General features: G+C 44.5%; 1 protein-coding gene across 1 annotated transcript in view; it reads right to left on the bottom strand.

Annotated features, from left to right (window-relative positions):
- LOC137537149 (zinc finger protein 850-like) overlaps positions 1–6,847 on the bottom strand; it is a 44,606-nt gene extending 37,759 nt beyond the window's left edge. Inside the window, exons 1-2 of the mRNA XM_068259274.1 lie at positions 6,804–6,847; positions 1,718–2,215 (exon numbers count right to left, since the gene is read on the bottom strand). Of these exons, the coding sequence (XP_068115375.1) occupies positions 1,718–2,159 (442 nt within the window). The 5' untranslated portion in view covers positions 2,160–2,215; positions 6,804–6,847. The remainder of the gene's footprint in view (positions 1–1,717; positions 2,216–6,803) is intronic.
- Between the last annotated feature and the right edge of the window lie 9,062 nt (positions 6,848–15,909).

The following is a 15,909-nucleotide window of genomic DNA, read 5'->3' as shown; positions in this document are numbered from 1 at the left end:
GTACACACTGCTGGTTATTGCAGCTATGAGGATGTCACTCCCTCCTGGTTAGAGTCTCTGTTGAGCAGCTCTAGTGATTTGTGCAGCAATCTGTACACACTGCTGGTTATTGCAGCTATGAGGGTGTCACTCCCTCCTGGTCAGAGTCTCTGTTGGGCAGCTCTAGTGATTTGTGCAGCGATCTGTACACACTGCTGGTTATTGCAGCTATGAGGGTGTTACTCCCTCCTGGTCAGAGTCTCTGTTGGGCAGCTCTAGTGATTTGTGCAGCGATCCGTACACACTGCTGGTTATTGCAGCTATGAGGGTGTCACTCCCTCCTGGTCAGAGTCTCTGTTGGGCAGCTCTAGTGATTTGTGCAGCAATCTGTACACACTGCTGGTTATTGCAGCTATGAGGGTGTCACTCCCTCCTGGTCAGAGTCTCTGTTGGGCAGCTCTAGTGATTTGTGCAGCAATCTGTACACACTGCTGGTTATTGCAGCTATGAGGGTGTCACTCCCTCCTGGTCAGAGTCTCTGTTGGGCAGCTCTAGTGATTTGTGCAGCAATCTGTACACACTGCTGGTTATTGCAGCTATGAGGGTGTCACTCCCTCTTGGTCAGAGTCTCTGTTGAGCAGCTCTAGTGATTTGTGCAGCAATCTGTACACACTGCTGGTTATTGCAGCTATGAGGGTGTCACTCCCTCCTGGTCAGAGTCTCTGTTGGGCAGCTCTAGTGATTTGTGCAGCAATCTGTACACACTGCTGGTTATTGCAGCTATGAGGGTGTCACTCCCTCCTGGTCATAGTCTCTGTTGGGCATCTGGGCAACACCAACAAAGCCAAACACACGAAATTCCTCCCAGCTGGTCTATGTGATTCTATAACATGAATAAGCTGCTGATCTTTTATACCTCAGTGTTTCTGGATGTGTGTCTGGATTGTTAGAGAAATTAGGGAATTATTTGCATGTTTACTGACTGTCCTGACATAATGCATTATTATAGTAGCTGTGCAGCCAGTATAAACATGGCATCCATTTTACTGCTCACATTTGTTTTGCTGTTGATGTGAGCCGCACTTTGATCAGGAAAGGTTGCCCCAAATGACACCAATTGCCCCACTTTGTGCTGTGGTAATTATCACTCTTGTCAGATCTATATAGGTAGAAAAAAACAACGTTTTGTAAAAAATAATACCTTTTAATGGCTAACTAATAGAGTTAAATGATGCAAGCTTTCTGGGATCTAGTCCCCTTCTTCAGGCATATTTTCAGATGTTAGGTGAAGTAAAACACTGCAGATTAATGGTAAACACGAAGATGACAGTTGTGCTGGTTACTGTTTATCCGTTAGGTGTCAGGTGATCAGCAGGCTGGAGCCAGTGAGTTAGTGCAACCATACATGAAATCCAACACGGTACAGAAAATTTTTTGCTACTATCATCTTGTCAGATCTGTCATTTCACTACACCCTGCCTGATATTCATGCAGTATGGGGACAGCTTCTTACTCTTGTGAATGTGACTACTTGTGTAGCATAATTGAACTTTGGCATAGTTGTTGGCTAGAGGGATGTTTTAGCTACTTGTCACCTCAGTTTCCCCTCCTCCAAACATCACTTATATTCTTATAGCCCCTCCCCCAATTATTGGCATAATGTGACCTATACTGTTTCAGGGACATATTTATTAGTCAGTTTAATAAGTATTTTGAATATCTAATGTTTATTACTCACCAATGCTTATCACTGTAATAATGTCTTCCTCCTTAGATGCTCTCATCATGTCACCCTCCTCCATAGACTGCTGATCACTCCTCACATATGTCTCTTCTTCTTCCTCTTTAATTGTCCCCATCATGTTACCCTCCTCCATAGACTGCTGATCACTCCTCACATACGCCTCTTCTTCTTCCTCTTTAATTGTCCCCATCATGTTACCCTCCTCCATAGACTGCTGATCACTCCTCACATATGTATCTTCTTCTTCCTGCTCCTCTTTAATTGTCCTCCTGTCACCCTCCTCCATAGACTGCTGATCACTCCTCACATATGTCTCTTCTTCTTCCTCTTTAATTGTCCCCATCATGTTACCCTCCTCCATAGACTGCTGATCACTCCTCACATACGTCTCTTCTTCTTCCTCTTTAATTGTCCTCATCATGCCACCCTCCTCCATAGACTGCTTATCACTCCTCACATATGTCTCTTGTTCTTTGAGCTCAGATCTCAGTTCTGAAATGGATAACAAATGATAGCTGTAAGATATTAGCAGTAATAAACAGAGCACAGCAAATAACACAATTTTCTAGGTATGGGAGTTGGGGGTGATCAAAAAGCACACAGAGGAGACAAAAAACAAAGAGACAACGGGAGCCCGGATGGTTCAGTATGTCACAAAAATAACGAGAGACAGATGTAAATGGTGGAATGGGATACTCACAAAGGAGGGCAGCAGAAGGGCAACCAACCACTGTAGGCAGGTGGAGATCAACAAACCCGACTCCACTCGGGGGTCCAGCAAGCTGGATGAAGGTCGCACTCTAGTAAAACGAGACTAGATGGTCCTCTGTGTGGCTCCACCACAAGGGGCCGACTAGAAAACCCCTCCAAAGGAGGGTGCAGATGAACAAGGGAGGGAACAGAGTCCACATAGTGATAACATTTTCATCAAAAACAATAAAATGTAAAAGAGTTGAGATGGATTATCTCAAATGAAGACACATTCATAAAATCAATGAGTTTTATTAGCCAGTGCATAATAAAATTCATTGATTGTCTTCAATTGAGGTAATCCACCTCAACTCTTTTTCATTTTATTGTTTTTAGTGAAACTTTTATCACTATCTGGGTGACTCTTCCCTCCCCTATAATTTGCTAAGGGGTGATAATTTCCTATAAGCTGTGGTCTCCTGCACATTCAGTACCACAATCCTCTCTCCCAGTGTGCCTTGCTCATCATCTGGTGCTTCTCTCCTCCTCTCCATGCACACATTCCTGGGAGGTTGCAGCAGTGCCGGCAGCGGTAGATGGATGAGGATGTGAGGAGAGAACAGCTGGAGACAGAGGAAGATAGGAGCAGAGGCCTGCAGCTAATTAGCTATAAAGTATCATTACTTATGGCTCTGGCACCTGATGACCTATATGCCAAATATATATCCAATATTTACCATCCTTCGAATTAACTGCTATATGGGTGATGTATGATATTTATCTTTATATAGCTCTCTCTAATTGGTTAACTCCCATCTATTATTGTGTTTGGTTACGGCCAAACAGATGACTTCAAAAGTTATTATTATCTTTTTGTACTCCTTTTGCCTGTTGCTGCTGTATATATTAATTGTCTGCTTTTAATCTTTTTTTATTGTAGGCCTGCACACCAGGACGGGTTGCCTGGACAACCAGACGCCCGTCAAGACACTCCCCCCTGATACTGCGGCCACTTCTCGCGGGTTGCGCAGCTTCTGGCTTGTGAGGCAGGATTCCCTATGATGCGCCCTAAGGGGGCGGGGTTTCTCCACGGCGGCGGTTCGGAGCAGCGTCTCAACGTCTGTTCGGCTGGGAGGAGCGATACTTGGAGGGTTGCCCTGACTACAGGACGCTCGCCGGGCCACTCCTCCCTGATACCGCGGCCCACTATTACGCAATTTGCATAATTTCCGGCTCTGGATACTGAATCCCCTATGACGTGCCCGGAAGGGGCGGGGCTTCTCTATGGCGGCGGCGGCGGCTCTGAGCGGCGTTCCCACGCTTGTTCGGCTGGGGGAGTGAAATCTGGAGTGGTAACATCGGTGTTATGATATTTAAAGATGTAATTCTTTTCGCCTCTGAGGAAGCAGAGCTAGACTCTACAACATCTAATTTTAATCTTTGTACTGAGGATGAAATAAAGGTGTTCTTCTGTTAATCCACTGGTGCCCGGAAGCTTTTCTCCTAATACTGCTGTGACTGAATTATTACTAGGAAGGTGAGATGCCAGCACTGGAGGGACATGGCTATATTCCATATACATCTTCTCTTGTCTCTGTGATGTGACTGAATTATTACTAGGAAGGTGAGATGCCGGACCTGGAGGGACATGGCTATATTCCATATACATCTTCTCTTGTCTCTGTGATGTGACTGAATTATTTACTAGGAAGGTGAGATGCCGGACCTGGAGGGACATGGCTATATTCCATATACATCTTCTCTTGTCTCTGTGATGTGACTGAATTATTACTAGGAAGGTGAGATGCCGACACTGCAGGGACATGGCTATATTCCATATACATCTTCTCTTGTCTCTGTGATGTGAATTATTACTAGGAAGGTGAGATGCCAGCACTGGAGGGACATGGCTATATTCCATATACATCTTCTCTTGTCTCTGTGATGTGACTGAGTTATTACTAGGAAGGTGAAATGCCAGCACTGGAGGGACATGGCTGTATTCCATATACATCTTCTCTTGTCTCTGTGATGCGAATTATTACTAGGAAGGTGTGATGCCAGCACTGGAGGGACACGGCTATATTCCATATACATCTTCTCTTGTCTCTGTGATTTGAGTTATTACTAGGAAGGTGAGATGCCAGCACTGGAGGGACACGGCTATATTCCATATACATATTCTCTTGTCTCTGTGATGTGACTGAATTATTACTAGGAAGGTGAGATGCCAGCACTGGTGGGACATGGCTGTATTCCATATACATCTTCTCTTGTCTCTGTGATGTGAGTTATTACTAGGAAGGTGAGATGCCGGCACTGGGGGGACATGGCTATATTCCATATACATCTTCTCTTTTCTCTGTGATGCGAATTATTACTAGGAAGGTGTGATGCCAGCACTGGAAGGACATGGCTATATTCCATATACATCTTCTCTTGTCTCTGTGATGTGACTGAATTATCACTAGGAAGGTGAGATGACGGCACTGGAGGGACGTGGCTATATTCCATATACATCTTCTCTTGTCTCTGTGATGTGACTGAATTATCACTAGGAAGGTGAGATGCCAGCACTGGAGGGACATGGCTATATTCCATATACATCTTCTCTTGTCTCTGTGATGTGACTGAATTATTACTAGGAAGGTGAGATGCCAGCACTGGAGGGACATGGCTATTTTCCATATACATCTTCTCTTGACTCTGTGATGTGAATTATTACTAGGAAGGTGTGATGCCAGCACTGGAGGGACATGGCTATATTCCATATACATCTTCTCTTGTCTCTGTGATGTGACTGAATTATTACTAGGAAGGTGTGATGCCAGCACTGGAGGGACATGGCTATATTCCATATACATCTTCTCTTGTCTCTGTGATGTGACTGAATTATTACTAGGAAGGTGAGATGCCGGCACTGGGGGGACATGGCTATATTCCATATACATCTTCTCTTTTCTCTGTGATGTGAATTATTACTAGGAAGGTGAGATGCCAGCACTGGAGGGACATGTCTATATTCCATATACATCTTCTCTTGTCTCTGTGATGTGAATTAATTATTACTAGGATGGTGAGATGCCGGCACTGGAGGGACATGGCTATATTCCATATACAGCTTCTCTTGTCTCTGTAATGTGACTGAATTATTACTAGGAAGGTGAGATGCCAGCACTGGGGGGACATGGCTATATTCCATATGCATATTCTCTTGTCTCTGTGATGTGACTGAATTGTTACTAGGAAGGTGAGATGCCGGCACTGGAGGGACATGGCTATACTCCATATACATCTTCTCTTGTCTATGTGATGTGACTGAATTATTACTAGAAAGGTGAGATGCCAGCACTGGAGGGACATGGCTATATTCCATATACATCTTCTCTTGTCTCTATGATGTGAATAATTACTAGGAAGGTGAGATGCCAGCACTGGAGGGACATGGCTATATTCCATATACATCTCCTCTTGTCTCTATGATGTGAATTATTACTAGGAAGGTGAGATGCCAGCACTGGAAGGACATGGCTATATTCCATATACATCTTCTCTTGTCTATGTGATGTGACTGAATTATTACTAGAAAGGTGAGATGCCAGCACTGGAGGGACATGGCTATATTCCATATACATCTTCTCTTGTCTCTGTGATGTGACTGAATTATTACTAGGAAGGTGAGATGCCGGTGCTCCAACACTTTATCCTACACGTCGAACTAACCTACATCCCATAGACTTACTATCCCTTCCCCTCCCCCAACCCTAACCCCTAACCCTCCTGGTATACGTTTGATAGTGGATGTAGGCAAATTCGACGTGTAGGTTATCACGTCGGAACACCGGCACTGGAGGGACATGGCTATATTCCATATACATCTTCTCTTGTCTCTGTGATGTGAATTATTACTAGGAAGGTGAGATGCCGGCACTTGAGGGACATGGCTATATTCCATATACATCTTCTCTTGTCTCTGTGATGTGACTGAATTATTACTAGGAAGGTGAGATGCCAGCACTGGGGGGACACGGCTATATTCCATATACATCTTCTCTTGTCTCTGTGATGTGACTGAATTATTTCTAGGGAGGTGAGATGCCGGCACTGGAGGGACATGGCTATAGTCCATATACATCTTCTCTTGTCTCTGTGATGTGACTGAATTATTACTAGGGAGGTGAGATGACAGCCATAATCTATGGCACATATAGGGGGGCCACTAGAAAACTGGCAAACAAGTCACAGCTGTGATATAAAAGTCTCTTGTATGGCAATTACTGCAAGGGGGATGATCAGGATAGTGACAGGTGTACTATGACCTCCTCTGTAATAAAGTATGTCCACCCCGACCTCTGCTCTGCACAATATATAACAACAATCACACAATTACCTCTTTTAGCAACGTGCTCTCTCCACCTCCTGCAACTTCTCCCACTGCTGTTTTACATCATTTCCTGTCTTTGGCTTCATTTCCTCCTATCTTTGCGTTCCATCTGGGGGGTATGATGTCGCCATCTTGTGGTAATTAAGCTAACTGCAGCCTACGTTTGTGGAATCACTTGCACTCTTCCATCTAAAACTATTAATATTACAATTTCCTTGCCACTGAAAGGCATATACAGTTGCATCCCATTCCATAATAATAATAACAATAGTTATTTTTTGAATGTTGTGTTATTGCTAGTTTGCCTTGTGACAACATGAATGGCAGTAAAATTTCTGACACTGACTAGCAGAGAAATGTCACACAGCATGAATTGTCAGCACGCTGCATCATCACATCATAATAACAGAGCTCTGTGTAATGCATTGCTGAGTAATAACAGATTATCACATTTCCATGTATTGTGCATGAGAGACATATAGATGGCAGCTTGATGAGGATGACATGAATGCCACCCAATCATGTGACACTAACAGTGGAAACATTCCACCAATGCAGCAGCACCTGAGACTGTGGCGGTTGTGTTGGCAGCCAGTGTCTGGGGTAACTGAAGCAGCAGGAATTGGCATCTCTCTGGCATCACTCTGTGACATCAGTAGAGATGGTGCAAACATCCCACCGGCGGACAGTTCCTGGTGAACTTGGGCTGTTCGCCGTCCGCATTTTACATTAAAGTCACTGGCTGCGGACTTTAGCAGTTAATAGCAAAGCCCCCTTATGTGCAGGGTGTGTTAAGGAGGAAAGTAGGAACACGGTGCCAGCATGGGTGGGGGTGATAGGTGGGGGTGGGGGCGGGGGCAGGGAGGACAGCGGGAGCCTGCTGTGCAGCCTCCGCACAGGACAGGGATCTCAGCTACACTAAGTATAGCTGAGAGCTAAAGCAGGAAAACATTGTGTGTGCTGGCGGAGATCTTCTATTAAGGTAACCAGAGAATATTGGCATAGCACTTTTCCGAGGATATTGACGTGAGAACTTTTTATTTTTAAAAGTACAGGTAAGTATTTAATGTTTATTAAGAATATTAAAAGTACTTTAATCATAGTTGTGTTTTTATTTCATTAGCCGTCAAAAGGATAAACTTATGCAGATCAATGAGATTTCATCTAAACTTAAGAAAGCTGAAACAGATTATTTTGCCACTCCCACTCCTACTAAACTAAGGGCACTGGTTGCTTTATGCCATCAACTTAGAGACCTAAGGTTTGATTCACTAAGACAAATAGCATGCCTATCAAAGTTAGCACACCTTATCAAAGTTAATTATCAGAGTAGTCTAGCGAGCGATACAAACCTGCAGTGGCTCAGGGCAGGAAAAGTGAAGCTCTCATCATTGCCAATTAGCAGGCATAAGTCCGCCATGCTACTCTGATAAGGCATGTTAACTTTGATAAGGCGTGCCAACTTTGATAAGGCATGCTAATTGTTTCTTAATGAATCGAGCTCCTTATGGTTAACCATACAGTTAAAACATTATTATGGGTGCGTAGATTTTTCTATGATAAGGCTAACAAACCCCACACTCTTCTGGCGTGAATGCTTCGAGGTCGCACTCCAGGATACTCTCCTGATAAGATAATAGATTCCTCAGAAAAGCATCACTAAAGCCTTATCTACACGCGTAGATGAGGCTGCGATCCTGCGGCTCGATTAGCCGCCGGATCGCCTCTTCCGCGTACCCGCGCGTGCCTGCCGCGTCCCCGCTCCGCATTCGATTCCCTGCTCGTCCCCGCCGGCGCCGCTTATCTTCCGCTCGATTCCTTGCCATTGTTCCCTCGCGGGGAGCGAGCAGGGAATCAGCGGAAGCAAGATCCGTCCTGTTGGATCTTATCAATCGAGCCGCATCAGCGGCTCGATTGATAAGGAGCATCGCGGCCGCATCTACGTGTGTAGATGCGGCTTTAGAACCACAACACATAGTAAATACCTTTGTAGACTTTTATAAGGAGCTACATTCCTACTTAGATAAAGGCAAGCATCTGTTAAACAAGGTGTGTATGAGATCTGCAGATATCATAGACTATGAATGCATTTTGCAGGAACAGATCTTTTGCAGTTACTGATCTGTTGCATGTGTACAGCATCTTTGTGTGCAGCATCTTGCAAAGATTTTTATCTGATGGCGAGTTCAGCTCAATAGAGTAGACTGTGTAGAGTATGCTCTCATACTACATGGAAGGGGGTAAAATTGGTCTGTGATCTTTCATTTTCTAAAAACTTGTATCTCAAGTGTGTATGTAGCATATGTTACCAAAGCTTATGCAGGAAAATTTGACTGCCTTGAATGCCCCTATTGGTCAAAATGAATTATTTTAAGCCCTTAAATCATTGCCGTTGCATAAGGAGCTGGGACCTGATGGACTGCCTTAAATTTATTATAAAACATATCAAGATATCTTGAACCCCTATCTACTCCTCCTATTTAATAATATTGTATTAAGAGAAGATATTCCTCTAAGATTTGGACACTCCCACCTGTCTGTGATTCTAAAACCAGGTAAAAATGAGACAAACTGTGGAATTTATACTTCCTTAATTCAGATTACAAACTATTTACTAAAAATCTTGCAACCCAGTTGACAGATTTACTACCGGACATCGTTAATAAGGATCATGTTGGTTTTTTATATCAAAGACAGGCAGGAGATAACATGAGGTGCACCATATCTCTGATGGACTCCCTCAGAGTCTTTAAAACTCCATCCCTTTTGTGACGCTCTGCGGTTCCTGAGAAAACCGCTTATGCGTCATGTGAGCGATAGACGCAAGTTTCTTTGCAAAAACAACCAAAATGACATTTTTTGGGGTTTAAATCAACTTTTTTTCCCTCTCTCTCTTCCCTGGCACTTTGGTAGCTTCTAATTACAACACCCCTCACCTATGTGTGAAAAGCTGTGTCCTGGAAGGGCATAGTCCCCTGCTATGTGACAATGTCATCCATCACAGATAAGCCTGACAAAATTCAATAAAAGGCCTCTTGCTGGAGACCTGTAGGCACCGATCTCAGCAGGGTTTGTCACCTGGCCCCATGTCCTGAGAGATCAAAAGAATCCATCTCCCAGCTGACTAAGGCCTTGCAACGGCTGACCCCATGTGACCCCAGAGTGCCCCATATTCATATGTTCTCCACATTTTCCTCATAATTCATGGCATAGAAAGTTCCTAGGCCACTGAAAGGTGCACCAGTTCTGAGGTTCAACTTGGTGCAGATGCTGAGAGAGTTTGAAAAAAGCTAGGTGCTTCCAAACCCAGGCTACAAAGGGGAGAAATAGAAAAATGTGTTATAAGCCATATCTGATCCTCATGTTTAGTACGAAATTATACCTAAAATTACGCTGATTATGAATATCCATTTGGGTTCTTGTTGTGACCTACGGGCACGCAGAGAGCGGGAAAAACATGAATTGGCCCAAAATCTTTCCCTGCCTAAGGGAGCACTGCCTTATTCAAATTGCACAAGGCTGGACTTGTATGTGTCATAACTCCCAAAACTCCCATGACACAAAGGTCCAGTGTAACGATTGGTGTAGCAACACAGATGTCTTATTATGTGTGATCTGCAGAATCACCAATAATACAGACACTATACCTGATTATATGGTGATCTGCAGAATCACCAATAATGCAAGTATAGCTAACAGGAATGCAGTAGTGTATAGTGCTTGGTGCAACAGTAACAGAGTAGAATAACTAGGCCTCACCAGAGGAGCTGGTGGGCACTATTAGAACACAGTGTCGGATAGATAGATAGAACCTCACCAGAGGAGCTGGTGGGTACTATTAGAACACAGTTACTGACTAGTTTGGCAGAACCTCACCAGAGGAGCTGGTGGGTACTGTTAGAACACCTCACCAGTGGCAAGGGCCCACTGGTGAGTAGAGAGGTCAGACAGGCTGGGTTTGGCAACTGAGAGACAGATACAGAACAGAATCAGTAAGCAAGAGAGTAGTAAGTATTCAAGCAGTGTTTCAGCAACTAGATCAGATAGGCAGAGGTACAGAATCAATAAGCAAGAGCAGAGTCAGAGGGTAGCCAGAGTCATACACAGAGTATCAAATATACAGTAATAATAATATCCTAGTCTTGTGTGAAATCCCTGGTTTCCTCCCAGATCAAAGCACACCGGATACTAGTCTAAGGTCTGAGCGCTAACATGTATGTATTCGCAACCGCAGACAGGTTGCGAGTGAGCAGAGCAGGCTTAAGAAGCAGAGGAGACCTCACAGCCGCGCCCTCAGCAATCAACCAATCACGAGCGGCGTGAGTCCCCTCTGACGTCATCCGACCATCCGGTCAGCTGACGCGCCTCCTCCCAGCATAAAGGTCCTGACTACGCGCGCGGCCGCGCGATACCAGAATCCTATGAGTCACTGACAATTCCGTCCTCGGCGTGCTAGACGCCGGTGGAACAGAAACAATATTTAATATTATTAAATATTGTGCAAAATGACGCAACCATAAATAAACAATTCACGTGTACAAAGGTCCATAACGGATTATAAAGTGACATGTGCAGACAGGCATGAAAAAAGAAGTGCAGAATAGTGCAATGCTAAGAGTAAGGAAAGGAGAGTACCGGATGTTACCGAGGCAGGCAAACTCCATCAAAGAGTCAGTGAGCTCAACGCTATGGCGGCTTCCTCTGGGCATACATCACCCCAAGCGTTCACGGCTATTTAAACTCTAAGGGCCCGTTCAGACTGCACGCGTTTCCAGACGCGTTTTGGAAACGCGTGCAGGAGGCTGACACGCACAACATCAGACAGTGCATAGAGTGCACTGTCTGATGTTCAAACTGCATGCGTTCCGGACCTGTGCGGTCCGGGAACGCATGCTGCACGCAGATTTTGTCAAAACGCGCGGCTGTCCCATTCACTTTTCAGTCATGGGATCAGCCACGCAACGCACACAAAGGCGGATGGTGTGCGTTCGTACGCATTGCGGTCCACACACGTTCCGCACGCGTGGCCATCCGCATTTGTGATCTGCAGCGCTGAATAGCGCTACGTCACTTCCCCCTCCATAGCACTAGAGGAGCTTGGGAAATGTAGTTTGCCGTGTAAAAAATGAAAATAGAAAAAGAAGAAAGAAGAAATACATGGCTAGAGAAGCCAAAATACAGAAATACATCACATTGTGCCATACTTGTTAAAGAGTAACTGTTAGCCCAAAAAAATCAAATTTAAATCTCTATTGCAATGTGTTAAATAGTTTGTAAGGGAGCCAAAAAGGCAATGCTGAAGTTAAAAAGCAATCTAATTTTTTTACTGTGTGGCTATCATTCAGCCTTTTCTCCAAGCTCCTAAGGAGGAGGCAAAGCCGCATAACAGATACTGCAGAGCATGCCCATGTCTGCCCGACCCCCCTCTCCCCCCCAGGACCAGGTGCCGATGTCTACCCGACCCCCTCTCCCCCCCAGGACCAGGTGCCGATGTCTTTCCACTCCCCCCCCAACCCGCTCCCCCCCCCCCAAGAGCCGATGTCTGTCCGACCCCCCAGGACCAGGTGCCGATATCTTCTCACCTCAAAAAGCTGACACGGAGAGAGAGCGGGAGCGGAGTACATCTACACACTTCCAGCGCCGCCACCGCAGAGCAGCCGCCGCCGAGTCACATGTGAGAGAATCACGAGCAGGAGAGAGATGCACGGCGGCGGCTGCTCTGCGGTGGTGGCGCTGGAAGTGTGTAGATGTACTCCGCTCCCGCTCTCTCTCCGTGTCAGCTGTAAGACCCGTGAAACGCGTTGCATCTTTTGGGATACCAATAATAAATTTATTTGTTTAATTCAGACAGTATTTTGAGTCTGCTTTCCGGAGTTACTCCGATTTTTATGTGCCTGAGGAAGCGGGCGTAAGACCCGTGAAACGCATTGCAAGTGATTGTTGTGGAGTAAGAATAAAACTGTTTCCTTGATGTGAATCAGTGCGATTGCCGTTACTTGGGAGGGGATTCATCCAACAACCCCCATCTGATATATATTTTTTAACCACAGTGTTTTTAACCTTTGGGCGCCTCTGTAATCCTGTTTGAGTACGATCGTATCCACCAGTTGGATGGGTGTGAACACCTTCTTCTATCTACAGAGAGCGACCTTTTAGCCTGAGCGGGGACAGGTTCAAATTCCCCGCTTGCGATAACAGTGGTTGCCTAGGCCGGCAACCCACATTTGTGAGTATTCTTCCTTCAAAAATCTCTCCCGTAAAATAATAACAATAATACACTATTGGGGCTCTTATTTTTTTCCCTTTGTCTTTACATATTGAACTCGAGGCAACGTCTTCGCTGCAAAACGATTGTAGACCCAGAAACCAACAATGCAATTTGTCGATCAACGAGATTTACACAGAACGGACTTATTGGCCCAGTTAAAAAAAAACACTACCCCTGAGACCCTCCAAGATCCATCCACAGATCCTACCAATGTCCCTGTGGAGACTGTGGACTTAAGACAAGTATTCCATAAACTTGAAACCGCGCTCAAAGATGAATTCTTTCACCAAGCGGATATATCTATGCAACAAACGTACATAGATGAAAAGATATCTCCGGATGGGATTAGGATAAAAATCTTGTCAGCCTTCCCTAAAGATGTGATATTCACAGAGGAATGGTATGATTATTTAGAATTTTGTACGCAGGGGATGATGCAGAGGCTAATAGGGAAACGTACTTCACTAATTGAGGAGTTACAACCCACCATCACTGAGTGCAAAAACAAATTGGCCCCCTATGCTGGAACCATCAAATATCGGGTACTATTGTCCAATCTCACATCAAAAGTAAAGAAATTTGAACAGGATGTAGTGGACACTAAACTCAATAAATTAAATAGGGATAGGTTAGCCTATGCAGAGCATAGGGAAAGAGAGAAAAAACACCGGGGCCCACCCCTAAACCCCCAACCACCTTCAAAACCACTCCCTGTACCAGCCCCAACACTACCGGGTTTTAGACCAGGTATACCAGCACTAATGAATTTAAATATACCTCCTCCACCATTCCTGTACCCTAATTTTCCACCTCCAGCACTCACCATTAACAATCAGATGACCCCTAGTGGAACACAAGTAAAGGAAGTGATGTCTGTAATACAATCCACTAAACCACCAACACTGTTGAACACTCCGGTCCCCCATACCGAAACCTCACTCCAAACACCACAAAGCACCACTGAAAATGTCTCAAATACGCATGAGGAATATAACTTTTCCTTCTCTAAACAACCCCCTAGGAAAAAGTTGTTCTCATTCAACCCTAAGAAAACTGAAAATAAACCAAAACTACTGACGACAGCTATAATACACAATCAACCAAATAAACCAAAAAAGACAGTAACGATTAAAGAAAGGTTTAAAGATGTTCCGAAGGTCAGTTCACCTAAATGCACTTTTTTGAGAGGTCCACCACCACCTACACTCTTCAGACACACGGTGAATCCACCACCAAACATAGAGATTGAGATTCTCAATCCCAATAACAACATTCCTGACCCATTAAGATGTGAGGACAACTTGTCCCAGCTAAGCACCTATAACAGTCCCAATTCCCCCAGAGGTCCAAACTCTGAAGTAAGCCCAGCCCAATCTGTAGAGGGGGCCGGAGGTCACTTCGACACGGACAGTATTCCCAATACAGGGGGCATACAAACCACTTGTCCCAATTCAGACAACACTAATGAACAGTGTGACTCTTTTTTAGAAATGCCGCTCACACTCACGAGCACAATATCCGATTCTCTACACAATCAACTACCCAGTCCCAAACCCTCTCGGGTAACACTCCAACCCCGGAGAACCCTCAAACGCCCCCTTCTGAACGGAGAAAACGAGGTTCAAGGGGAAAGGGGAAAAGAAAAAAGAAACAAACTTTAGTACCCGACCCTAGAGCCCAAACAAAATCCATTTTCAACCTGTCCAATTATATACTGAACCAACAAGAAATCAATTTATTGAATAAAGAACTATCCTATTGCCCAACCAATTCGTCCCAGCTAGCTGAGCTTTTTGCCGATTTAAATAATTTTGTGCGTAAGTTGACCCTAAAAAGGCATTTTGCGCTGAAGAGACTGGAGAGTAATACCAGACCAATTATTACCCAGACTGCAACATCTCCTATAGTGACTGTAAACGATCAGGAAATCGAACTCGAGAAATGCATTACTACATCCTTGAAGGGCCGATCACGATTTTATCCCACAGCGTCCAAGGGGAATTATATTGAAACATTCTATGCCCTGGTACTAGAGGATTTACAGAGATTAAGTCAAGAATACATCTCTTACCCGTCCAATATGAGCCAATCAGAAAAAACTGCCCTTAAAAAATTGAGGGATAACCCTCAATTAGTTATTAAATCAGCAGATAAGGGGGGTGGCATTGTATTACAGGATAGGGACGATTACGTTAAAGAGGCCCTACGCCTGTTGGACAATTCTGCACATTATCAGATTATTACACAAGACCCCACCACAGCCTATAACAAGGAGTTAAAACAGTTCATAAACAAAGGGCATCTAGACGGCTTTATTACTAAAAATGAAAGAAATTTCATCCTGACCGAAAACCCGAACCCTCCCTTTTTTTATCATTTGCCTAAGATACATAAGAGTTTGAGTAATCCTCCGGGCCGCCCAATAATCTCTGGTATAGATTCTGTTACAAGTCAACTTTCAAAATATGTAGACCAACATCTACAGAAATATGTTCACAAACTGGAATCCTACACAAGGGATTCACAACATTTAATTAACATACTCAAGGACGAAAGGTGGGAGTGCGACTTTGTTTGGCTATCCTGTGACATAACAGCATTGTACACCAACATTACACATACATTTGGATTGCAAGCAGTCACGCAATATTTGGAATCAGACAATCTTATGCCAGCCGGTCAAAAAGAATTCCTGGTTGAGTGTATAAAATTCATACTGACGCACAACTATTTTGCCTTTCTAGACAGGTTTTACCAACAGGTGGGGGGAACGGCGATGGGGAGTAGCTTCGCCCCAAGCTACGCCAATCTGGCGATGGGTCTGCTAGAATCCACATACATTTA

This window comes from Hyperolius riggenbachi, chromosome 10 (genome assembly GCF_040937935.1).
Source record: "Hyperolius riggenbachi isolate aHypRig1 chromosome 10, aHypRig1.pri, whole genome shotgun sequence".
Taxonomy (NCBI): domain Eukaryota; kingdom Metazoa; phylum Chordata; class Amphibia; order Anura; family Hyperoliidae; genus Hyperolius; species Hyperolius riggenbachi.
The sequence above is the reverse complement of the archived record's forward strand: the minus strand, read 5'-3'. Positions and strand labels throughout refer to the sequence as shown.